This window comes from Onychomys torridus, chromosome 2 (genome assembly GCF_903995425.1).
Source record: "Onychomys torridus chromosome 2, mOncTor1.1, whole genome shotgun sequence".
Classification (NCBI taxonomy): domain Eukaryota; kingdom Metazoa; phylum Chordata; class Mammalia; order Rodentia; family Cricetidae; genus Onychomys; species Onychomys torridus.
The window spans coordinates 108,343,730-108,370,911 of NC_050444.1; the positions used below are offsets into that span (position 1 = coordinate 108,343,730).

At 38.8% G+C, this 27,182-nt stretch overlaps 1 protein-coding gene across 23 annotated transcripts in view; it reads right to left on the minus strand.

Annotated features, from left to right (window-relative positions):
• Positions 1 to 787: 787 nt before the first annotated feature.
• Elavl2 (ELAV like RNA binding protein 2) overlaps positions 788 to 27,182 on the minus strand; it is a 156,675-nt gene continuing 130,280 nt past the window's right edge. For 13 of the 23 annotated variants that reach the window (XM_036178815.1, XM_036178808.1, XM_036178811.1 and 10 more), the window contains 4 exons: positions 14,449 to 14,602; positions 10,924 to 11,149; positions 4,239 to 4,277; positions 1,758 to 3,671 (listed from right to left, as the gene is read on the minus strand). In XM_036178815.1, coding sequence (XP_036034708.1) covers positions 3,341 to 3,671; positions 4,239 to 4,277; positions 10,924 to 11,149; positions 14,449 to 14,602 — 750 coding nt within the window. In that variant the 3' untranslated portion in view covers positions 1,758 to 3,340. Of the gene's footprint in view, positions 3,672 to 4,238; positions 4,278 to 10,923; positions 11,150 to 14,448; positions 14,603 to 27,182 lie in introns of all 23 variants that reach the window. The other 10 variants (XM_036178820.1, XM_036178818.1, XM_036178825.1 and 7 more) reach the window with 4 other exon arrangements.

Consider the following 27,182-nt stretch of genomic DNA (forward strand, 5'->3'; position numbering starts at 1 on the left):
ATACTCAGTTTTCTGAAGTTTCAGGGAAGTAGAATTCTCGCAGAAAAGAATATCAAGAAGCCAGGCATACTGGTGTTCAACTTTAATCCCAACATTCAGGAGACTGACAGATCTCTGTGAGTTCCAGGCCAGCCAGGACTACATAGTGAGATCCTGTCTCAGACAGACAGACAGGAAGACAGGCAGCCAAAAGGAACAGCAAGAAACTTTTTTCCATCCATTCATCTGCTAGGGACATGTTGCAATGAAATGCATAAATGAATCATGGACAGAGCTGGCACACTTCACCATTTGCACATGTGTGCTGTACACATGTTAACCTAACAGAAGGTGAATTTTCTGTTTCAGAAAAACTCCCTTAATGAGATAGCAACTGTGCAACAAAAGTATCATACACCAACACCTATGCGGACTTCACTCTTCCGACAGAAGAGAATAAATTTGCCTTCCTCAAGTGCTCCTGAACTAGCTAAACTGTGAAACTCCTGCTATATAAGTAGTTGAAGGTTAAATTAGTGACACAGTAATAGCAACTGAGTCCTCAAATTTTACAACTGGCTGATGAAAGTACATGTGCCAGCAAGAGTCACCTAGGAATGCATCTGACACTAACTAACCAGAGTATCATTCAGTCACGTTTTTGCTTTTGCTTTTAGGGGTTTTGTTTGGTTGGTTTTTTTTGGTTGTTTTTTGTTTTTGTTTTTCCACATTCTCCCTTCAGTTAACTTGTCTTCTGGATTCTTTCAGGCAGCACAGCTTTCAGCTAGAGTTCTAAGAACATCCCTGTTTTATTTAAAGATATTATTTTACTAGACTGAGTAGAGGTGCCCCATAACCCCATGTTAAAAATACACCACAGTTCTTTCCCTTCAACTTTGTTTATTGATGTACCGAACATGAAAAAGCACAAAGAATTCAAACACAAAAGAAAACATGTACAGCCTCTTAAATACTCAACAGAATATATTTTCTATTCCAACAGATGTGAATTAAGTCATACTGTACAACTTCAAATAAATACCAGCCTTACATTTTATTAAGTGCTCTGATAAACACTGTAAAGTGAAGCACAATTTGCATGCCCTCTCATCAATGCCTTGGTTTGCTACAGTAGTACAGGAAAGAAGCGTGTAGCTGCTGTTTTCCCACAAGGGAAACCTTATTTTTTTTTTTTAAGTATATACATGTATTTTTTTTTTTTTTATTTTTTTAACGCAGGTTAACTCTGACAATCTAAATGCACCTAAGGATATGAGAAAGTGCTAAGCCAATTGAGTTCTGAATAGCATTGAGTGGGTCAGCATGAAAACTCGCTTACTCACTTTAGCACGCGCCTCACAGTATATGTACTGTACTATACTGAAAAATTTTATAACTACAATTTTAAATAATAAAAAATAAAACTCAAAGCAACTGCAAAGATAATGTACAACTATGTTATGCATAGCACATTGCCTGTTCTAAGGGGAAGCATATGAGCATCTCAGTTTATACAAAACGCAGGACGTAACTATATAGTTCTCAGTGCATCCTGATGAAGGCAACGGTTGCCTTCAGCTTTTTTGAAAATTTATTATAAGCTAGATGCTAATCAGAAAATATTTTGTATTTTTTAAAATTTCTTTCATACATGGTAAAGACTTATTTTATTATTTCCCCAAATAGTGGTTTAAGCATCATACAAAGTTAAATTTCAATAGCATACAGATATTTATGATTTTTGTATGAAAAATGTAAGGAAATTTGTTCAAAACCTATGGTTATACTCATTTTTCTTTTTTTTTTTTACCACAAACATATTTATAAACGAAAATGTAGCATCACCATAAACAGCTGAAGCTAGACTATCTACAGACAGAATTAGCAACGAATCTGATGCACTGTAAATTCAAGTCCTCAGGACAACAGAAGTGAATAAGCAAGACCTCAAGTAACAATGTTAATGCCATTTACAAAGGAAAAAACTGATACAAAACATTCAAAACCTGAACATCACTTGATATGTAAGGGAAAAAAAATAAAATTAGCTGAAAGGTTCATAAACACAAGGTCTTATTTACATCACACAAAGCTCAGGTGTTAGCCTTAAACGTAACTCTCAAAATACCTTCAAATATATCCAACTCAGATCGCCTTTGCTGACTTGCTGCAGTACAAATCATGTGCAACATCTTATTTTCCTTAAGACAAAACAATTCTTCAAACGATACTGCAAGTACATCACTAAACACCATGAGCTCTATCTGAAGGGATTTCTTTAGGAAGAACAGATTTTCCCCCATCTCTTGGTAATTTAAATTTCTTGCCTGCTCTTATATATTCTTTTGTAAATTTTTTTTATTTGTTTCAAAATCACAAATCAATGTGAGCCATCTATCACATAGCAACCAGGATGATCAGACACCCCACTGGTGATTACGAAAATGAAACCAGCAGTGTTCCCTCACTGACTCAATTCCTCTCATACAAAGATCTCAAAAGTATTTTTCTACGTCATAAATCTTTCTAAATTTTCCAACTGTTGCAAATTTCCTGGTAAATTTTAAAAGCTCACTAGGTGTCATATGAAGAGATTTCTCAAAGTATTCAAGTCAAAATATTTGTTCCAGGACCAGTAAAAAGTTTCTCCAAATTTTCTTTTTTATAAAAATAGATGCTTTTTTTAAACCCACATCAAAGAGGCTCTTATCTCTTTGGCAAGGTACTGCTTTACGAAAAGTTCTCCAGTATTCTTACAATAAGCGTTTATAATGTCACCCCCCCTGCCCCAGCCCAAATCAGAATTACAAAATAAATACTGTTTGTAACTTCATAAATAAAAATGTAAACTTCAAAATACTTTTCTGAGACATAACGGCAATGCTTTAAATGTAAACCAAACACAAAGCTAATTAGAGAACAAAAAGAAAAAAAAGAAAAAGAAAAGAAAAAGTAAGAAAAGAAAAGGAGGTGGGGAAAGACACAACCAACTGAAGAGTTACAACACAAAGCCTCAGTATTTACTCACAGGTTCAAGGCAGTTATGTAAAAAGAAAAGCAATGTCTTCCCTTAGCTGAAACACTTTAAAAGGTCCACCTTCTTCAAAGAAGGCAATAGAATGCAATGTGACAGGTAAAAACCCTGTACCTCTTGTCCATATTCAAACATAAAAGATATTTAAGAAGTTTTAATTCAAATACTAGCAATAAAAAATCTCACATAGTTCTTAGGATGCTAAGTAGTCATTTTATCCCCATCTCAACACTGACTTACAAAGACATTTACTAATGTATAAAGTTTCTCTTAACTTGCTTTTGTTGTATAGTTTTCATATAGAAATGGACTGAGGACAAGAGCTCATTAGGCTTTGTGCGTTTTGTTTGTCTTAAAGGAGACCTGCAGTACTCTGTCTCCTAGACGGTATCCATTGAGGCTAGCTATCGCCATGGCAGCCTCATCATAGTTTGTCATAGTCACAAATCCAAAACCTTTGCATTTATTGGTGTTAAAGTCACGGATAACTTTCACGTTGGTGACAGCTCCAAAAGGCCCAAACATTTGCCACAGGATACTTTCATCTGCATCAGGAGCCAGGTTGTACACAAATATGCACCAGCCTGTTCCAGGGTGCCCAGGAATATTAATTCCAGCCAGACTGGTCATCCCATCAATCGTCATTGGTGAAAACCTACTAAACAAAATAGGAAACAGACATACACACACACAAAAGGGACATAGATTGGTTATAGCAATGGGTTTAAGTTCCTTTCCCTTCTCCATTTCCCCAAATTTAGCAATTCCCCTCTCCCAACAGATGTACACAGCTACTTGATGTGTCAACCGAGGCTCTATTTGTGGCTTGCAGGGACAGACAAACAATTCAGGTATTGACAGGTTATGAAATGACCATTATCTGCTGCACTGAGTAACAATTTACACAATAGCAAAGAAATCTAAAAACTGCCTTCATGAGTTGAACAAGATGGGAAGGGGGGAAAAACCAACACATAACATAAACATGCTATAATGTCGCAATGCAATCTGAAACAAATAATGACTTTTTAAAAGACTAAGTGGCTTACAGTGGTATACAAATATTCCATGAGTCAAATGTGCTTCAAAAGCAGCTTTACAATAGGCTATACATGCAAAAGAAAACCCAACATAAATTTATGAGGGTGGAAATATTGCTCCCCAAATCAAAGAACTTAATCAATTGTGGGAAGGGATTATGAGTATCATGAACCTGTGTCATTACCTCTTCACTCCATAAGCCATATTGAGCAGATTGTCCAACCTGCAAAACATACATTTAGCAAACTTCAGTGTTTAATTTTCCCCCTTAAAGTTCATGAAAGCTAGGCTCATTACTGCCACCTTCCAAGGGGATAATTGTGCATAAAATATATGTGATGTCTCAAAACACTGGGTCTTTTACCATTCATGAGAGAATGGGTACCCACTGTGGTAGAACACTGGCTATCTCTACAGGACCAGTGCAGCAAAGAAAAAAAGCAGTGGTCATCTGAGGAAACAGTCAGAAACAAAATGTGAAGGCGCTAGAACAGTTAACAGGTGACTTCCCACCAGGCAAGTTCTAAGAGTGTCACTGGAGCTGATCAGCACTTTAATAAACTCCCACACTTCTATTTGCCACAATTCCATTGGTTCATGAGGATACTGAAGCACACCAAGATTAGCCAGCTAGCCTAAGTTCACAAGGCTAGTAACTTCAGACAAGTTTGATCTTTAAAAATCAAAGATGCAGAATTGTAAGTGCATTGAATTTTATGGACAAACATGGCTTTATAGAATCTGTGCCATCCTGCTTTATCATGTCAAGACTATCGAGAGTTCCTCTAGTTTCTAGATTTTACAAATAAATTACACATGAAGAGCAGGCATGTCTAATGCATAGCCATACAGCCACCCAACTGTGAGAATGCTCCCCACTCTCCAAAGACTACCCTAAGTCAGAGGGGAAGCTCAATTATGTTGTCTTTTAACACCTGTGAAAGGCTAAGTGGGGTGGGTAACAGCTTTTGATGTCCAACCCAAGCACACAGCAGAGCACATTAGAAAAGCAACTCTTCTCACTTTTATAAAAGCCAATGTATTCCTTCTGGTCTTTGAGATATGAAAGAATGTTGTCCTTGCACATCCTAATCTCAGTCTCCACTGGGCATTTGTGTATTTTGAAAAAAAAATGAAAAGGAAGAAGTGTTGCGTTGCTGTAATGCAAAGTGTAAGACAAGAGTGGCACGAGATCTTTCTTCATTTATTTGGGCCTGCCATGTGTCATGACCCTCTCAAATGTACCATTTAGCACAGACCACTAGTCTGGGCATTGCATGTTTTATCACATACCTGATGATTATGTATAAAAGTAAGGGTTACCAAAATTATCATCCACCACTTAATATAGGATGGAAACTACCCAGAAGGCAGACTGGGCAAGAATATTTGCACACAGAAAGCATAGAGCAGGTGTGAAGAGTACAGAATGCCAGAGGACTTTGTGTTCTGCAGAGTGAAGATGAGTAAAGATGTCATGCCTTTATATATATACAGATCTATTAAAAAAAAAAACAATAAAAACAACCAAGGTTACAAACACTAATCACAAAGCAATCTGATACAGAAAAGTTCATCAACTTCCTGGGATGATAGATATGAAATGCATTTGACAAATGGCACCTGTGGGACAGATGAACATATTGAAGTCCCTGTTCAACGCGACTAAAGGATGAAATCTAGAAGCTCCATTTTCCCTCTACCCACTTAGAAGACAGTAATCAAACTCCCAACATAGAATTTCCTTTAAATGTGTCTGTTTTTAAATAAGATGGAAACCAAACCTGCCATGGGAGTGAGTTACAATCACTGAGAGAAAGACATCTCAGTTCCCATCTCGATCTCATTCCACAATCTCTAGGACATCTAGGACTTTTGCAACTAGGCCTCTGCAGACCCTCAATGGGCCTCATAGCTGCCCAACCTGTGGAGTCTTATATGGTTCTCTGACCTTCATTCATTTCCCAATTTTAGGGGAAATTCAGTCCTAGAGTATTTGAACCTCAACACTAGCTCTTCTCCTCCATCAGCAGGGGTGTGAAATACTGCTCCTAAACAGCCCAGGCACAGCAGCTGGCTGACTACATACATGCAGCTGAAACCCATGTCCCTTGTTCTCACTGCCATACATCTGTATGTCCCATTTGAATCTAGAGAAGGCAGTGGGCACTTCATATGGACATCAAGCAGCCTTTGTGCAGCACATTATAAACTGTGCAGCTACAGGAGAAAATGTCATAGTACCCCTGGCATAGCTGTCATACCTTCATCCTATGTCCTACAGCTCAAGGACAACTTTCATACACGATCTCCTGAAAAGGAAGGTAGAGCCCAGTCTAGTGGCCTCTGCAGTAACTGGGGGACACATACAGACAAGGTGTTCCACCATAGGAGTAAATGCAAGGAGTCAATTGCATGTATATTTTGCTATTTAAAACCAGAATGTTCTTAAATTATATTTAACATATGGACTGCACCAACATCTGCACCTACTCTCCAGGGTATCAGATGCTTCCCAAGGAAGTCAGCCTTTCTGAGATGGTGACCAATGTCACTCCCACCCAATCATTAGCTGGGATATAATCCACTTTACAAATAACACATTATTTGGAAGACTAGATAGAAAAACATAGCTTCACTTAAGATATCCTTTAGTTAAAGAAAGATTCCCAAGAGAAGGGAAACTGGGTTAAAGATGACTCAGAGAAGAAAATTCATGGAGAAAAAAAAAAAAAAAAAAGAACCAGTTATTTCCTTTACTTCCTATAGAAACTGCATCAGATGGCTAGACACAAGTCAATTCAACATCTCTTACATGCAGTCATAAAATTCAAAGTGATAAATATCAACACTAGAAATCTCACTTAAAGCAAGATCTCATTTACTAAGATACTTAGGTAAATATATTAGTATAACAATTATCAGTACATTACTATATTTGGTAGAGAATATATTTCATCTTTAGTCTATCTTTGTATGTTTGATTAGAATTCAGAGTTTAAAGTTCACTGACTATAGATGCACAAGCCATGTGTACATACAAGTGCACAGCAAAGATATTTGGTAACATTTCCTATCACTAGCATAATGTAATTCAGATTTTACTAGGCAATATTTTTAATAGAATCTTCTATCAGCTAGAGCATTTTCATTTCAAAGCTGGGTATTTACAAATACAGCATAAAACTAAGATATCTGCCTAATTTTCAAGTTATTCAAGGTTGGGGATTTAGCTCAGTGGTAGAGCGCTTGTCTTGCAAGCACAAGGCCCTGGGTTCGATCCTCAGCTCAAAAAATAAAATAAAATAAAATAAAATAAAAATCAAGTTATTCAGCTGGTAGTTTAAGAAAAGACCATATTGAAAGGGGAATTTTAAAAAATCAACTAAAGTCAGATATAATATGTGAAAAAGACAGTAAGTAAGTAAAAGACAATTCTGGACACGGAAAGAATTATCAAACCTCTCCAAAGCATAAAGCAATAGTTGGCCTAAAGTTAACCAACACAAGCTCATCAATATGTTCCCTTATCCAATCACATGGCATCATGTATTCTAAGAATGAGGAATATAATTCGTGAGACTTGATGTATGTGTCTTTCAACATGAGATCAAGCTAATGCAACCAGCAACATGCCTGAAGCTCAACCCAACAGCTGATTCCAGGGGCTCTTCAAAAACGCAAAAAGACACACAGAAGAAGCCACTGCCCAGATCACAGTCAAGACAGTTAAATCTACCTCACAAGAATGAATGAGAAAACTTTGTATACAGTTTAATTTGGATACTCTGCACTAAGAATATTCTTAATGGACTGCATGCATTTAAATAAATAGCATGTCTTATTTTGAAAACTATAAACACATCAATGAGCCCATCAGATTATCAGTGTTCATGTTTAAATAATTCTGATTATCAATACAGATTGAGCCATAAACCTCATAAGTCCACTTTTAAAGTTAGTCCTTATTACATGGAATTTTACATTTGTATCTTCATGAGTACTAAAAGTCCTTTCACTGTTAATATAACTTGTATTCTCCAGTTTCTCTCAGCTGCTAAGGTACCAGGGTAACATCAAAATACACAATGAGTTTTCTAAAACTCATGCTGGGAAGTGGCAAACTCAAAGCAAAAGCACTGTAACAACTAGTACTATGAAGAAATAACTGTAAGGAATTAGACCTCCACTACAGAAAAGAGCAAGGTACCAACCAAATTTCAAGTCCTTAATTCAAGTGTCTCAAAAAGTCAAAGAAGATCAACTTTTAGTCAATAAAACAATGTGAGGAAATTTAAGTTTATGACAGCCAAATTAAAGAAACCTTTGAAAAACACTGGTCACACATCACAATACATTTGGATGGTAGAAATTAAGACTCTGCTTCTACCAATACATAGTCTAGATCAAACACATTCTCTAGTACACGGGTAGTTCATATTTTACCACTTAGAGGTGCTGGGGTAAGGATGAGCAGTGAGATGAGGGAGAGAGAAGGAATCTAAGGAAGGAAAAGTCTACCCTAATTCCTGATTGCTCTCCATTTGGCCCTCACTGGGTAACCTGGTGGTAGCTACTCCTTCAGGCCTGCCAATTGACGATGAACTTAGATCGATAAGTAGAGCACTGCACAATCCAGTCCATAACTCCTAGTGATCTTCCTGCCTCAGCCTCCAGAGTAGCTGGGACTCCAAGCTCAAACCCCCATTTCCTGTAATCGTGCTCCCTTACTATTACCAGGTTTTCCTTTCAACTAATGCCCCTTATTCCTTTCTTCTACAATGTCTTTCTATAAGGGCCAAAGAATCTGAAAAGTAATGACAATATATACTCTTAAAGGTTTTAAATTTAATCATGAGGACAACCTTGGAAAACTTTACCCCATCAAAAATAAAAGGCCTGGGGCACCTACAAAAGGACAGGAAGATTCAGTGAGGATGTTGTGGTGCCAGTGTCCTGCACATGCTGCCCACGTAAGTGCTAGCCAGTGATTAGGACTCTCAATGCTATCTATGGTCCTCTGGCCTGGTCTTAAGAGTCTAAGAGTGCTCCTCAGCAACCAAACAAAACTACAGCTTTCATTGAAAACATAAAAGAGCCTAGGGCAGTGCAGCTTTCTTCTAAAAGCAAACTAAAATGACGACTGGAAAACACTGCTAAGATGAATTGGATCTTAACTGTACTATATTTTAAAATACCAACAAGAGAATAGTCAAGAAAGATGACAGTGAGAGGGCATAATCTGGCACTGAAAAGGGGTGCTGTGAGATTTCTTTCTGCAGAAGGAAATAGTCAAATAGCCTTTCCTCTCCTTCAATTGTCAATACTTGTCACCAAGGTCAAAGGTGACACACATTTTGTTTTTCCCAATGCTTTTTCTCTCAAAATTACAGCAGCTGAACTCACTGAACCAGGAAGCTGGTCATCTTCGTCAACACAGCCCTTCCTAATGCTATCATTCTCCCAGAGAGAACGCTAATCTAGGTAGGTATTCAACCTGGCACTTACAGAGCATTCCTTTTCACACCTAACTAACATACTTAAGTGTTTTTAGAAGGAGATATTTTAAGTTGATTTTTTTCTTCTCTTTTCAACACTCCAATACACAAATGGGGAAAAATATATGTGACTGGGGCTAGAAAACATGCAAGGTAAGTCCTCTAGCATACAATGTTTGTGATTATGTGTTTTGATAATTAACTATTTTGTTTCATGAAGGAAAGAATTACATGTACTTATTATAAAACATTAGCTTAGGAGTTAGATACAATATGGCCATACCATACCATGTGACCAAATGGTATTTACAACATCCTGAGAAATAAAAACTGGGTGACTTGTTCATAAAAATCAGATGTCACTGTTTCTAACCGAACCTCAAGTCACTCCTTTTTTCACATGCAGAAGATATGCCCCAAATGACTCCTGGTCTGATTGTTTATTCAAGGACTAGCTAATTTGAGAACTTTGGGGTATTTATGCCCATCAGTAACTAGGTGCCTTCTTTGAGTTAATGAATCAGTGAATAACCACACAGAGGCAGAATCCAGACTGCCACTAATTTCTGTATGGCACAGCAAATGACTTTTAGATATTTAAAGAGCGGAAAATAAAGGAAGAAAATGAGAGAGAGAGAGAGAGAGAGAGAGAGAGAGAGAGAGAGAGAGAGAGAGAGAGGAGATAAGGAGAAAGGAAAGGAGGAAGCATAGGTGCAAAAAACATGACTCTGAAAATTTAATGAACCATTACCGCTAAAGTTTACCAATCTCTAAACTGTAACAAAAGGAGATAGCGGCCCACTTTTAGAAGCTTAGGGCATTCACATAGGTCACATATCTTAAACAATGTCTATATTATGAAACAAAGCAAACTGAAAGAGCTCAACTTAACAGCTCGAACACAAAAATTCTTCTCAAGAAAACAGTAACAAAAGGAAAACTGCCCATCAGACTTCACAGTCTGTAGGTCAGGTTTTCTCAGGCTGTGCTTTGGGCCCAGGCACCTGTGGCTACTGGGTATTCTGTGTGCTGCAGGATACTCAGCAGCATCCCTGGACTCTACCCACTAGATGTGAGTCACATTTCCACCCAAATTATGCCATCACAAATGAGTCTACACTTTGCCAAATGTCTCTTGGAGGCAAAATCACTCCTGGAGGAGAACTGCTCTTACAGTTAATTGCCCTCACCTTCAAAAGTTGCTATTTCCCCAAGTATGTTTTCTCTGTGCCCATTAAAGCAAAAGAAAGAAAGAAAACAACAATAATGACAAACTCAGAGCAGAGATCTTGTTGATACAATTACTTGACAGTAAACCTACACATCCTCCTCCATTTTAGTAGCTGGGCACGAGAACTGGACCAGACTTACCTAAAACGCTGTGCCTGCTGAGCTAGCGGTCCTGGGTACCTTCTGTTTGGAGACTGGTACAGCTGGGAAAGGATGGCCTGATTGGTTTTTTGGCTTGGATTATTAGCAAACTTTACAGTGATTGGCTCTGTGGCACCAGGAGGTTTCTGGCCATTTAGGCCTTTGATAGCTTCTTCTGCCTCAATCCGCTTGTCAAATCGAATAAACCCTACACCCCTTGATATGCCTAAGGTAGATTTAAGTAAAGATTTGGGAAAGAGGGAGCAGGAGAGGGAAGAAGAGAAGAAAGGATAAATTAATTTTTCCTTCTCATGAACATCTTTTCACCCACATATAACATTTGCCACAAAAATCACATCAGGAAGAAAATTTTACCTTAGCAGTTCAACTTAGAATCTCAGTTTTCCACCCTTTTTAAATGCACAAAATGACCTATACAATGTGAGTTCTCACTATCTATCACGTGCTTTTCAAGAAGCTAAGAAAGCACAAAGCACATAAACCCACACTTTCTTCCCCTGCATTCCCTCCTGCCTCCTGTGCTCTTTTAGTAGTTACACCAACTGTGTGCCCGAGTTCCACTTTTCACAGCATGCTATCAGACAGGCAGCCCCTTCCCTTGAAATGAGAACAAAATCAAGCATTTGCTAAAACACTCTAGAGCAGATAAGCTCAACTAAAATTCTAAGTAATACATTCATCTTAATCACATCACATAGCATATGAAGGTCTCTCAAGAAAACAAAATCTAGACAGGCGGTGGTGGCACACACCTTTAATTCTAGCACCTGGGAGGCAGAGGCAAGGCTGATCTCTGTTTGAGGCCAGCCTGGACTACAAAGCAAATTCCAGGACAGTCAAAGGCACACAGAGAAACTCTCTCTTAAAAAAAAAAAAAGAAAGAAAGAAAGAAAGAAAAAAGAAAGAAAGAAAGAAAGAAAAAGAAAAATGAAAAAAAAATCTGAAGAGGGTCTTTACGTTCTCTGAGCTCCCCTATGCTTCACTTTAGCTTTACGTAACAGAAGTAATGTTGCATGGAGTAAAAGGGAAAAAAGGACCTAGATTTTCCAAGTTAAATCAGGAGACCTGCACCTGGCACCTCCAGCATCCCTCTTAAGCATGGAAGGCCATTCTCTGACAACAATGGCAAAGCAGGGCATGAACAAAGCTTTTCCGGTTTACACGAAACAGCAGCGTGACTCTCAGCTCATCCCATTTAATTTTCACAGGCAGGTGAGCAGATAATCACAGCTAGTCAACACAAGGTAAGCAGCTGCACAGAAATGCCTTCTTGGCAACCAACCATATTCTCACAGTACCAGGTTTTGGACTAGTAGGTAGGAAAGTATAGATAATTCAAAATGGGCCAATAAAGAAAGGAAGGGCTACTGAGAAAACCTAGACCATCGTGACTTAGAGCAACCTGAAAAAGACAGAGTCTGTTTGCCTTACAACCAAGCCTGGACAAGGCTCAGAATTTCCTAAGGTAAATAAGGCATTTTCTCCATGTATGCTTCTTCTGCTATCCTCTGTCACTTCGCCCTTTTTATACAAACAACATGCATTGTACAGGGTAAGCTGGTGGCTGAGTGCCAGAACGTCTGAGTTTCATTTCTCTTCCCCTGCCCCCAACCCCATTTTAGGGAAAGTGTATGTTTTTCTTGATAGTTGTAAGGATGAAGAAGAAATAATTATAAATATATCCTTTCATTTATCCACTGGCTCCTATTAAGAACCAACATCTCAGCTAGCATATTTCCAGCTCTCATCAGGCTGAGGCAGGTGGTTTGCTACAAGTGTGAGATGCCAGCTTGGTCACAAGGTGAGATCTTGAATTTCAAAAACAGGAAAATGAAAAGAAGGAAAGAAAGAAAGGGTTTGAAAAAAAGAAAACACACATAGAAAAAAGAAGAAAATACTAAAATTTTGGCTGCTCCATTAGGAAAGTATAGATTAAAAAAATGGCATCCTCACAGATGGGGCTACTTAGAGTCAGTTTGTGTGTGTGTGTGTGTGTGTGTGTGTGTGTGTGTGTGTGTGTGTGCGCGCGCGCGCGCGTGTGCGTGCGCGTGTGCGTGTGTGGCGGGGCAGGGGGTTGCATATCCTCAGGATTGAGTACATTTGGTGGAGGACCCCAGAATTTCTAGTTCTAGCAAAGATCTAGCAGGCTGCTGATGCCAGAGGTATGGGCCACACTCAGGAAACAGTAAGTCCACTTGTCATGCTTCATACTCAGGAAGGGCCATCACAAAAGGAAGAGGCATATTTCCATGTCACAGATGAAGCCTACTTTCAATCCACCAATTTCTCATTAAGTACAAAATTCTCTTAAAAAAAAATGCCATGAACAAAAAGGTATTTCTGTTGTTCAGAATAAATCTTGTTTGTTATACTTGGATTTCTATTTTCCCCCTTAACAGTGTGTGTAATACACCAGTGTGACAGAGTGAATCAGGAGAAGGGACTGGCTACGGCAGCTAATGCCCTGTCTTGTGCACTCTCAGACTTTCTCATGGCAGCACAATCTATAGGCCATTCTCCCAGGCAAGTGTACACACTGTTGATTCTCTACCTAAAAGCCTATGAGCAGTACTTCCTGTGAAGCCAATTAACAACACAGAATGGAAAAGCAGACACTCTGGCCAAGTTTACAACAAATGGGTGATCTCTACTTGAAGATGAAAACTGTGGCCTGATCTTATTCTGGGGTTAATGTGCTCCATTCTTACAATAAAAACTCACACGTTATAATATATGCTATCACAAGATGGCTGGCATGGAAGTAAGGCATTCCAGGTGACTTTCCGCCCCCTCCTTTTCATATTTCTCTATATTTAAAACGTTTCGAAAAGGACAAGTATTGCTTTTATAGTAGGAAACTGTATTTGTACCTTGTTTTAAAAATCTGTAACCCAATCCATATTGCCAGCTTTCCATTAGCTAACAGTGTTGGCACAAGTGCTGCTTGTGTATAAATTTCTAATGAACATCTTAGTCTCATTTCATTTGGTCAAAAGTTGTGTTAGGCATAAAACAAATTGCTACCACTCCAAAGCTCATCCTCTTACGACTGCCTGCCTCTACGGTACAGCAGACCCTGGAAAACTGCCTCCATGGCAATTACCAGAGCGGAGTCAGCCTCATCCTTGCTCAGAGGACCAGCTGCATACTGCTGCAGTAAATTTTGCTTTTCACAAAAATAAGATTGTTTATAAGGAGGAGAGGGGCTTTTTCACACAGAGGCTTGAAAATGAAGATTACAGCATCTATAAATTTATTACAAGCCATGAAACAGGCTTCAAACCTGCACCTTCAGGGTGGAAATGACTCAAGCTCACTCACTCCACTCCACAATCTATTTCTGTCCATGCATATTTATGAACAATTCCAGTAGAAAATTGCATTTTCTGGCCCACATATACCTTTGATGTGTTCTAGAGGCACGACTGCTATGTGAGAAGACAGAATATTTCACAATCTGCCCGTCAGGGAGCATAAGACTGTCCAGAACCACTGCCCACTTACCAGTGACCTGGTCGACAAGAATTCGAGAAGTAATGATGCGGCCGTACTGCGAAAACAGCTGCTCCAGCTCCTTCTGGGTCATTGTTTTTGGAAGCCCACTAACATATAAGTTGGCATCTCTGATAGAAGCTGAACTTGGGCGAGCATAGGAAACCTGAAAAAAGGAATAAGGTTAAGCATACTGGTATGCTCACTCCTTTCATAAACCCAATGCCTACCTTGATAACTGCTCCATAAGGGGCAGAGAGCAAACACTGGCCTTAATGTAAGAAGGATGCTGTTTATTCATTGGGGGCAGGGCATTCCAGACAAAAAGGAAATGCTAGTTCTTTGTGTGAAGAGAAGATCTGCTCCAAGTGTATCTATGAGGTCTGGAACCAGACCAGGATCACACACAGCATGGCACACTCATGGAAGCAGGCTGTCCTCAGCAGGGCCAACAGGAAGCAAGAGATGTGCGAGCAATCATTCACAGTTAACATATTTTGAAGTCATCAGATACATTTTTATGACTTGTTTTCCAGTCTCTACCATCTCTGGATATGGTGTGATCCATTTAAAAATATGTAGTCTTTATTAATGAAGGCTTTCTTATAATTGATGGCAATGCCATTCACACATAAACTCCCAGAGATTTAAATACATTAAGGAGTCATAACCTTCTTTGTCCATTGTCTTGTCATCCACAAGTTTTCATATCCTTCAATTTCAGACCCCAAGTATTTTCACTGACTTTATCTAATGTCCTCTCAAAAAACCTTTTAAAATATATTTTAATTTTCATACAATAATATGATATTATTTCCCCTCCCCCAGTTCTTCCCATATCCTCCTTTCCACTCACCCAACTTCAGGCTCTTTATCTCAAAATAAAACAAACTAACAAAACCCACCATCCTAAAGCCAGAAGAGGCCATAAATATAAACAAGGAGTCCCTTTTGTGTTGGCCAACACTCCTGCCCTGGAGTGTGGTTGATATACCCAGTGTCACTCCATTGGATCTTCCCTCTCCCAGCACGTACCAACTACAAATAGCTTCTTGGTTAGGGATGGGACTTTGGGCTTATTTCCCTTTTTTCCGTGTTGGGATTTGTCTGGCTAGAATTTGTGAGGATCTTATGCATGCTGTCACAGTCTCTGTGATCTACGAGTTCTTACGTTTATCAGCCCTGTGGTGTTTCCTTCAAGTTGCCCATCTTCTCTGGCTCTTACAACTTTTCTGCCTCCCTTATACTTAGTCTTTAATGAAAGAATCCCATACTGTACAAGGTGGAAGACAAAAAGTCTGCATTAGTTTATAATCATCACTATTCAGGTCTTGCTCATTACTGGATCCTTAATGTTTAGAAATGACCAGAATGTGGTCAATGCAAAAATACTTGCTAATACCGCCTGATCATGTGAGTCCACAACACCACACCATAGCATTTGTGGCACAGTCCACCATCTCATCTAGATTATTGCCCAAACTGAACTCCATATCTGCTTTGCCCATCATACATCATACAAGCATTATTTAAGTGATTTACAATAATATTCCCTTTGGTTTGACTGTGATCTCTTCAGGAATGGCCAACTACACAGACTGAAATTTTGCAACATGACCTGTTTTCTACATCATTCAGAAAAATACCCAAACACTTCTAACTTTGGGATTGACTTGCTAGACTAACACAATATAATTATTTCTGCCTGATCATCTTATTACTTAGTAATAGCCACCTTTAATCAGGCTTATTACTCCAATATAGAATCTTTTATCAAGACTAGTATTTTAATAACTAAAGCATCAAACATTTTCTTTTTGGTTTATGCCTGCAGATCTCTCTTACTTTTAAAAGGAACTTTTTTTTTTTTTTTTTTTTTTTTTTTTTTTTTGAGACAGGGTTTCTCTGTAGCTTTTGGAGCCTGTCCTGAACTAGCTCTGTAGATCAGGCTGGCCTCGAACTCACAGAGATCTGCCTGCCTCTGCCTCCCGAGTGCTGGGATTACAGGTGTGTGCCACCACCGCCCTAAAAGGAACTTTCTAGGAAATCAAACTAAAGAAGAAAACAGGCCAGGTTTTATATTAATTTATGAAGTTCTTGGTATCTTTCACCCTTGTCCCAACAGAGCTTACATTTAATACCCCGATCCTTATTTAATCAGTTTGCTCATGAACAAGTGAAAACACAGATGCTGTTCCAAGGGCTCATTTGAAAGTCACATTACACTGTCCTGTCCTGCACAAAGAAATCTAGGACAGGAGCACAGAGAAAATATTCACATATGCTCTTTTCCCCCTGCACGTAGCTACTTAGTAATGAACACTCGTAAGCACAAAAGAAGAAAAAGAGGGAGGTTGGGGGAGAAAAACTTAAAGTAATCAAAATAATATAAGCAAAAGTTCAGACTTGGGACTTCTGTACCTATGATCCCACAGCCACTGAAGTATGCTTTAATCCAGTCATGTGAACACATGCCTACAACTCTTTTCTAGATTGATTTGCAATTATCTAAGGAAGCTACATAATCCAGCACTTGGTCCACTTCTAGAATGAGGATTGTATAGCTTTATTTCTGTAGTAGAGAGCAAGTCAGCCGTCACTGTGCTCTGGACCATGTGACTGAATTGCTCTCTTTGTGAAAGAGCCACTCGCCATGGGCTACAGGTCAAGCATAAGCATTTCTGCATTTTCAATGAGTGAGGAAGCAAAAGGAGAAGCAGCCAGGAGGCTCAAGCTTAGCAGAGGCAGGGAGTGTCACGTTGGTGAAAGGTGACAATTCTCCAATCAGTGAGCCTACTGAAAGCTAGGCTTAATTCATTACAAACCCTGTTAACTTGGGACAAACTCCTTAATCCTATTACATCACATAAACCACAGAATTTTACCTTTTTAAAAGTAGTTCTTAGGAATAAATAAGTACTTTTTAGTATGCGTGGCATTCTTAAGAGTCTAAAAATTGGAGTGGCTGTGTTAAAAATATTATTCACCTCTACGAGCATCTGACTATGTCAAGAAAGACCTACATGATTAAGTTTAGAGCAGCTGAGTCCATCACGGCTTTCCAGAGTCATTTACTTAAGCAGTGACATTCACTGCTTTGTACATTTCAGACTTGTGTGGGTGAGGTGTTTTAAGTTATCCTGAAATATATTTAGGATAAAGGGCTTATATTTAGTGATTATGTAAAAACTGCAATCATACTGGGGTCAGTTGCCCTCCCTCAATGTCCATGCTTGCTTGTTTGCTTGCTTTTGTCTTTGCTTGGTTTGGCTTTTGAGATAGGACTTCATTCTTTAGCCCAGGCTGGCCTGAAACTCACTATGTAGCCTAGGCTGGCCTCAGACATAAGTCAATCCTCCTGCCTCAGCCTTGTGGGTGCTTGGTTTGAGAGGTGTGAACATCCATAGCAGGCTTATATACACACTTAAATTCACATTATTTAATTCCAAATCATATATAAAAGGCTATAAGACAAATCTTAAAACAGCATTTCCCTATAACACGGTCAAAGAACTGGCTTCCATTACTATATACAGACTATAGATGATGGATTACACAAAAGCCCATGATGATAGCAAATAGTGATTAACAATAAAATCACATTCAGGCTTAGGTTTTTGCCAGATATAAAGCATGATCAAATAGTTTTCTTTCCATGCCTTCAACTACCTCTTGAGGCAGGCAGAACACACATAAAAAGAAGTTAAGGCTGGCAGAAGAGGTAAAGAGAAGACCAATCCCATGCCTGAGGTCATGTGCAGCTGCTGCTGAGTTGTGGATTCACCAAGTGATCTTGGCCCTGTACTTTTTTCTCCTGGTCCAGCTGTCTTTCCACAGCATCACACTATTGGAACTAGTTTGTCAGTTTACTTGTATGAGTTCAGAACTCTTAAGTAACTCGAGATTATTCCTTAAAACACCATGTATAAACTAAGCAAAGATAGCCGAAAAAATGTCACATGTTAATAAAAATGTTATTTTTATGTCACATGTATTAATGTATTTCAAAGTAGCTTTTCTTAAGAATAGTGGTTACCAGTTGAGATTAACAACAGAAACTGCACATCATGATTAAAATTCGTTTTAGTACACACTCTAATCCATATAAATAAAGAACACTATCCCCAAGAATTTCCAGAAGTGTAAGAAAAAGCACCTGTGCTGACCCTTCTCCCATAATGTACCAGGTTCCATGCTATGCCTGCAAGTTTCTCGGAATAAAAGCAGCCTCTTTCTTCTGCACTGTCAGGAATATCACTGTCAACAACATCCTGACTTCCAAGAAAAGAAAACAGTTCTTCAATCTCAAAGGATTATAAACACAAAGTACACTTCAGATCACAGTGGGAAGGAGCCCCTGTAGAAGGGTGAAGATGCTCATTGTGGGAACTTAAATCAGTTGTCAGTCCAAGCTCCCTAGTACGTATCTGCAGTGGCCACCACTCTGATTTTGCTGAGCCTCTGGAGCTATATGGATGCCTTGCATCAGCACTCACCTAGAGAACCACACTGGGGCTGGCTCGATCTTCCAAGTGGTAAATACACTTACGGGTCTTTAAATTCCCTCAGAGAAGACTAAGTGGGTTTTCTTTACATGATGAATTCTGTACTAGAAATACTTCAATACAATGAATCACTAGTATATGTCCTAGTGGGGGGCCAATAGAGTCTTCCTTCAGTAAATGTGAGCTGATCTCCAATCTACAGTCACTGGATTAATATATGGGTTTGTATTTTAAGTTTTCACTGCCATTTAAACAGGTGAATATTTAATGCTTAAGGAGCAAGGTTATGAAATGTCAAAACTACTAAGTGAAGGATCTAATTTAAGAGGCAGCCAGAGCGTCTGCAATTTAAATATTTAAAGATGATACAGGGAGTACAAAATCTGAACACCAATCTGCTTCCAAGATAGCAATTTAAAACTCAGGTTTATTCTGGAATTTCCCACAAGCCTACAAGTGATATAATAAACCAAGACAAGCAATACTGAGGCTACTTGAGGGAAGGAGGAGGGAGGGAGGAACAGTAGGCAGAGATCCTCTAGCCAATGGCTTCCCAAAAATGCTCTTCAAATGAGATTACACTGGACAAACAGGGGAAAAAAAAAAAAAAAACGAACTTACCAAGGTAATTAGGTCTCAAAAATGGACTACACTGAAACACACTACATTCTTTGTAATTAAAAACCCATTTCTTCATCATCAGCTAAAACTAATTACACATTAAACGTGCAAAATGAGTAACACATACACTGAGTGGGCTGTTGAAACATATTAATCAAAATATACAGATTTAAAGGGAACAAAAATATCTTACCAGGGTAAGAACTGGTACTTCATTAAACATGAAGCTTAAATATCTTAAAACATTACTGCATTCTACAGAGCCCCATCTGAAACAATTCTGTCCAGAAGCACTATTGGCCCATTTCAGATTCATCAACAGGAACATCAGACATAGTGATGTTAATACTGGCAGATTAAAGTGGTATGATCCATAAATGAACAAAGCAGTCCCCTTCTTTTTAAACTATGAACATCTGAAAAATCACCCACTGACAAGATCATCAATGAACAACTTTTATCCGTTGTCAACTACTGACCCAGAACTACAAACATTAAACTTGAAAACTAGATACTTGACACTTTAGAATATTTTTTTAAAAGCTTTATTCATTTTCTTCTAACTGAAAAGAGTAGGAAAGGTCATAATTATGCCCATTTATGCTCCAAGTTAATTGCTGTTCATATCATAAAGCAAGAGCTTGATTGGGACTATCTGCAAAAGTGACCATTATTAAATCTTGGTGTAGTAAGTGGAAGCAGAGGTACTATGACAGCATCATAGCTAAACAGTTGGCTGCTGTGTGTCTTCCTCCTGAGGGACTTAGAACACACAACAGAGGGATTCAGCCTCAGAACACAGTTCAGGCCACAGACTTTAAAATGTACCCAGAGGAAAGAGGTGTGCTTTGATCAGCCTCCAAATACAAAATGCTACCGGGGCACTTCTCAAAACACACCAAGCATACATATATCACAGTCCTACATTACATTTTCAGGAAGGGCATGCTTTCCCACAGGTGGCAAATGAGAGAGGCTGACAGTGCAGAATAAAGACTGGCTCCAGCAAATACGTTGGGGCTAAAAGAAAGAATCACTTCTAGCAAAAGGCTTATAAAGCCTTACACATTAGTGTAGTTATCCTTGATATTCCATGATACAAAAACTCAGAAAGCATTACCAGTAGAAAAAATACAAAATTTCAAGTTTTATTTAAAATATATTTGTTCAATGTTTTGACCAATAATGACTGCTTCAACTCAACTGAGTTCATAGATACCAGGGAATACTTTTGATGGTGTTATTCTCTGTTTAAAATGCCTGGAGTGCTTCCTATTGCTTTTAGAATAACCTAAAATTTCTTGGACCTTATGCCCAGGGCACTGAGTATTTTTTCTATATAAATTCAAATAACCTACAGTTTCCCTAGGCTTCCTGTTCCCCTGCTTCCAGTGTTAAATAAGAGCTGCTGCTCTAACTCACCTATATTTTGGTCATTTCTAGCTTCTTGCAGACATCATCTATTCTACTACTACATAAAAGCCAATGCTTGCCAGTCCCATCCACTGTTGTACCAGTACTGACTGAAACAGGACAAGACTTACTATTATCCTGTCTTATGAGTGACATGACTCCTTAAAATAAGATAATAACCATTATACTACTTTACATGCATTGGTATCGACACCACATCTATTGGGATGAGCATTATATGAGATGACCATGTACTAACTTGGAGAGTTTATAAAACCTTATTTAAAAGTTAAGACAAGCCACAAATCCGATATGGAGTGTCAAAAGTTCAAAGTGAGTGTTACCAACAGAAAGGACTAACAATTCTATTAAATGTGATTAATGAGAAGTTTTAGCTCTTAAATTAAGGATTTAAATCCCTGAAAGAAATTATCTTCAACAGAATAACAGTAGTGTGGGGGTGGGGCTTAATGTTGAAATAAAAAGAAATCAGAGACCATTTAATTCCATTTCTCTACACTTAGAAAACACAACTGTGACACCAAAAGGCAAGTAGCTTATCCAAAGACAGAGAAGCAGATGTTCCATCCAGGGGTGACTTCTATTCCTGCATTATACCATTTGTTGAAACATGGCCTCTGTACTCATAAATAACTGGTAAAATGCCAGTCAATAAGAGGATGAGCAGCCATTGGCAAGGAGACACCTGAAGAGATGCTCTAAAAAGTTATGGAACTTTTCTTTGATAAATTAATTATTCTCTTATGTACATATAGAAACTATGAAACATGGATGGCAAGAGGCTTCAGTGTGTAAAACACTTGCCATGCAAGACTGATGACCTAAGTGCAATCCCTGTAGTCCCCATAAAGGTGGAAAAGGAGAACCCACCCCACAGAGTTGTCCCCTGACCTCCATGTATGTGCACACAGTAGGGATAATAATAATACACTTTTAAAAATATGAGACACAAAGGAGTGACTTAATAGTACAAATACAGAATTTCTTCTACTATTAATGCCCAAGATAAATTTAGGTTATGTGTGAAAAAAAAAATTTTTGGAGGCAGGCCAGCAGAATAAAAAGAAAAACTAAGAATCTTGACATTACACCAATTTACAGCAATTGAAATACACCTATAATACAGGTTTCCCTATATTAAGTGCTTCTGCCTTTTGAAAATCATACAGCATTTAAAAGAAAGACACAACTGGTTGTTTACACTATGGAGGCTTCTCAAGGCCTCGTAGCAGTTTTAAATTTCATTAAGTAAAAGTCAAGGCAATTGACCTTAGCCAACATAAAGATGAAGGTAAAAGTAAGAATAACTGGTCATCAGACTCTGTTAAAAGATAAAAACTGAGAACACTGAATGACCAAACAAAAACAAAAGCATACTGATTGTAACGGTTGTGCCAAGCAAACTAGCAACTGCAGAATTGACAAATGCAGGACTAGAGAGATGGCTCAGAGGTTAAGAGTACTCGCTGCTCTTTCAGAGGATCAGATGCTCTTTCAGGGGATCTGGGCTCAATTCCCAGCACCCACATGGCAGCTCGCAATGGTCTGTAACTCCAGTTCCAGGAAATGCAGTATGCTTTCCTGGCCTCTGTGGGCAGCACATGTAAATGTTCAAGATATACATGTAGGTGAAGCAACCATACCCATAAAGTAAAAGATAAGATAAATAAACAAATGATTAAAAAAATAGAAAGAACTGGCAAATGTGCTTTCCTATTACATATGGTATAAACTCAGCCTCTGAACAAGCAGAGTTAAGTGGAACCAATTCCATCCAAGTATATATGGGCTGTGGTGAGGGGCATGCCTCTATCACCTCAGGTATGACAGACAGCTGGTATAGAATTCTGGCCCTTCACTGTTGTTTCTTCTTGGCTGTAGTAGGCAAATAGCTTAACGAGGACCTTTCAAGGTAGTAACAGCAAACAGCATGTATGTGACCAAGACAGTCCCAAGACATATCAGAACACAATGTCTTCCAAGTTCCTAATGAGTTTCTGCATGTGAAAAGTAAAAATGAAACCAAGTATTGCAATTCCCAATTGATATTAGCTTTCTGATAAGAAGACATAGTGAGGACAACTTGGCATATGATGTTTTAAGAGGACAATGGTTCAGACACTACATAAATAAGACTGTCAAAATCCACTGGAATTACTGAAGTCTGTGCTTCAATACTACATGCATTTTATAGGATATCAACAGATGGAAACCTAGTAACATGTAGGGAAGGAAACTGCCTTACCACAAGCAGAGGCAACATCCAGAATCATTTTTAGGGGGAGAGGGGATAAAGAGTATAGTGGGGAAAGGCAGGGAATCTTGTCATGTAGCCCAGGATAGCCTTATGCCTATAATTCTTGTGCCTCAGCTTCGCAGGTAATGGAATTACATGTGATGTGTGCATCACCACGAGTCATGCCAAATCTTTATGTGAGACAACAGAAGAGTCTGACTTGATATTCTATTTCCAACCAAACTATTACACATTAAATATCTCATCTTCTTAGTCCCTCCTGTATAGAGTTGTTAGCATCTACATCTAATGAAAAAAAGGTGCAAAATGAGAAACAAAGACTAACTTTAGAGGGCAATAGTCATAGAAATAATCAGTTTAACAGAGGAACATTCAACTCCAGATTAGGGCTCTGTGTATGTTTCTGTGCATAGGATGGGTTGGTTCCAATTCACTACACAACCAGCTGCCTAATGTTTCGATGTGATTTCCCCAACAGGATAACTCTACCATATGACATAGTTCATAGCATAAATATGCTATGACAATGTTCAAGAGATTTAAAGGGAGACCTTGGTATTTAGTACTGGGATTTCTGTGTGAGATGTCTTCAATGCTGCCAAGAATCAGCTGCCACAGAGCTTCCGCACAGGGAAATGACATTACTACTTGGAGGTTTTATAAGTTCTAAGCTCCTACAGGGCTAAAACTGATTCTTACCTATATGCCTATTTTACAGCCCAGCCACCAAGTAGACACTCTAGAATATGATGAGTGAATATACCTCAGGGACTTGTGAAGGAGCTACCTGTAAAGTACCTCTCCAGCATGATGATGAGAAGTTGTGATATTCAGAGACTGAACCAACAACCAGGGAGCCTGCATGGGACTGACCTAGGCCTTCTACATATATGTGACAGTTGCATAGCTTGGTCTACTTGTGGGACTCCTTACAATGAGAACAGGGACAGTTCCTACTGCTTGCTTTGGCTGGCTCTTAGGAACATATTCCTCATACTGGATTGCCTTGCCCAGCCTAAATACAAGGAAAGGTGCTTAGTCTTATCACACCTTAACATGCCATGCTTTACTGATACCCATGGGAGGCCTGCCCTTTTCTGAACAGAAACAGAGGAGTGGAGGGAAAGAGGCAAGTGGAGAGGGGAGGAATGGAAGGAGAGGAGAGAGGAGAAACTGTGGTCAGGATATAAAATATATATATAAAGTTGTGATTATTTGCTCAAAAATGCCCAATTGGCATTTATGCTTCCTGGGAAACAACACGGGTTAAACTAGCTTGTAGAAATCAAGATGTCCTCATCCACCTCATAGCAAGTCATTTTCCAGTAACGGCTTCTCAAGGGTTCTTTCAAGATTCTGAAACTGGAACAGAGGACATATCTAACTGCAATATATTTCCTAAAACATCCCAAGACATAATATATGTAGGAGTCCAGGAATACTAGTATGTCTCTAACACAATGTCACTAGGTTACAATGCTGGCTTGGGGAGGTAAACACTTGGGGCTTGCTTTAAGTTACCCCTGCTGTTTAAGAATAACATCATCTAGTGCTGGCTGATAATCTATACAAAAGCAAGAAGAGCTCAGCAAGCTAGCGTTGGCGGACTTGATATCCTAGAGCTTCACAATCTCTACTTCAGGTCTGAGAAGAAAAGAGGAAGCTATCAAAGAGTAATGGGCAACAGGCAGAGAGAGACTGAGAGGAAGGACCTACAGGGAAAATCTCACTTTGAAGGAAAAGTTCAACAATCTTCAGAAAAAGATAAATTTTTCAGACATCCACTATGGGACCATATCTCCAATGATGCCTGTAAGGACGTGACAGAGCTTTGTACCACCCATCCAACATTAGAGATGGCTTTTTTAAAGTACCCAGAAATGTTGTTTTTAGTTGTGTTTAAGTTATGAGGTTCTCCACTTTTGAGCATGTGAGCATGTCTCCTAACAGGGATCCCTAAAGGGCAAACCATTATTAGCAGGAGTCAAAGGTAATGTTGGTTAAATAAATAAGCCAAATAAGTGCTTCTATGACAGACTAAAACTGATAAATAATGGCAGAGGTTTGTGTCAGTGTAAGTGGAGAAGGGCAAAAGGCATGGAGATGGGAGTGAGCTCTGCATTCTGAAGGACAAGGAGCCTAGCCCAGACAGAATACAGATGCTGGAAACACTGAAATGGTGAGCTGGGTCAGATTCTAGGGCCTTTAAATATCAGTGTGCAGCTCACAAGAGCAAAAGAGAGAATGGCTGAAAGGTGGAAAAATCACCTGGCAGGAAAAGGCTAAGAAGATAAAGGGCATTTTCCCATCATGACCTGGACAAAAAGAATGGCTGACATGAGTGTGCCAGCCAAAGTCTAAGTTAATCCTACTCACAGTAAGTTTCCTTTTTTCTATAACTAGCAGACACACTTCTTCAGCACATTATTAGTTCAGATACTCAAGCCTTCTCTGACTTATTTACACATGCAATAACAAAGATAAACTGTTCCTGTCTCTTTGTGTTCAGGAAAAACTGTAGAAAAACTTTACCTTAATGTAGGTCTATAAACAGCTTAGTAACTCCCACAGGTCACCATGGACCTTCATAGAGCAAGCTGAGCCCATTTCTAAGAGTAAATGATGTCATCTTGATAATCCATTCTGCTGGTTCCTCTAATGATCAGGTCTTCACAAAAGGGGCTTAGATGTAAAATATACAGCTACATTTGGTAGTATTTCCCTGTGAATGTATTCTGTCAAAGGTGACTACTTGACAGAACACATACACTTCTGAAATCTTGAGATTTAAGTTTCTTGCAAAAGGGGCTTCATATCAAAGCTTCTGGGCCCCAGACATTTCTGTGTGATTCTTCTCCTTTCTTCACTGAATGAAACCATTCTTAAAGCAGTCACTACAGAGCCCTTTAGAAAGCCAAGGACACAACCATTTCCACTGCTCTCTGCATTCACTTAACTGTCCAAGTGACAGTCACACAAAGTGAGTGCTGTCTCCCCAAATAACTGTGTCAAGGTCAGACTGCCTCACCTTATTCTAAGTTGCTCCAACATTCAGCAAAGCTAACTGGAACATACTACACACTCAAAATGCATATAAAATTAATATTTAATTACTCAGGAGATATTTCCTACCTAAGACTGCACAACCATTATAATATAATCAATTATTTTTCAATTTAATTTTTAGAGTTTTACATTTGTTTATTCTTGTCCTTTGGGTGGTGGGTAGTACATGTGCGATAGGAAAGGTAACATTTAAAAGCTAGCAACTTGGACTAAAGATAGACATTGAAAGAGGTAGTTGGTACAGTGGTTATCTAGCATGCATGAGACCCTACTATGGATGCACAGACCTCTAGTACCACATATACTGGACATTGTGGAGCATTCCTGAAGTACCTTGGCTACACTGGGAATCTAAAGCTAGTCTGAGTTACACAAGACCCTGTTTCAGTGCTGATGATGGTAATGACAGAAACAATAATAATAACAACAACAATAATAATAAAGTTAGCAAACTTTACTACTCACTTAGAGACTTGTCTTTGTCTGGTGTCCCTTACAGTACTTAAAGCTTTAAGAGAATAGGATTCGGGTTAGGGATTTAGCTCAGTGGTAGAGCGCTTGCCTAGGAAGCACAAGGCCCTGGGTTCGATCTTCAGCTCAAAAAAAAAAATAGGACTTTTGAACATATTGTGATTTTTCTACCAAACATGGTAAGTGATCCCAATACTCATACATCCAAAAACAATTTCCTAACAAATTATTTTCCACACTAAAACACATGACAATATTTTTCCCAACAATTCCCCTTCAGATAGGTAATTTAAAATCTGCAACCCAGGACAGTGAGATGCCTCAATTGGTAAAGCACTTGGCATTAAACCCAAAGACCTGAGTTCAACCTCCAGAATGCATATAATGAACAG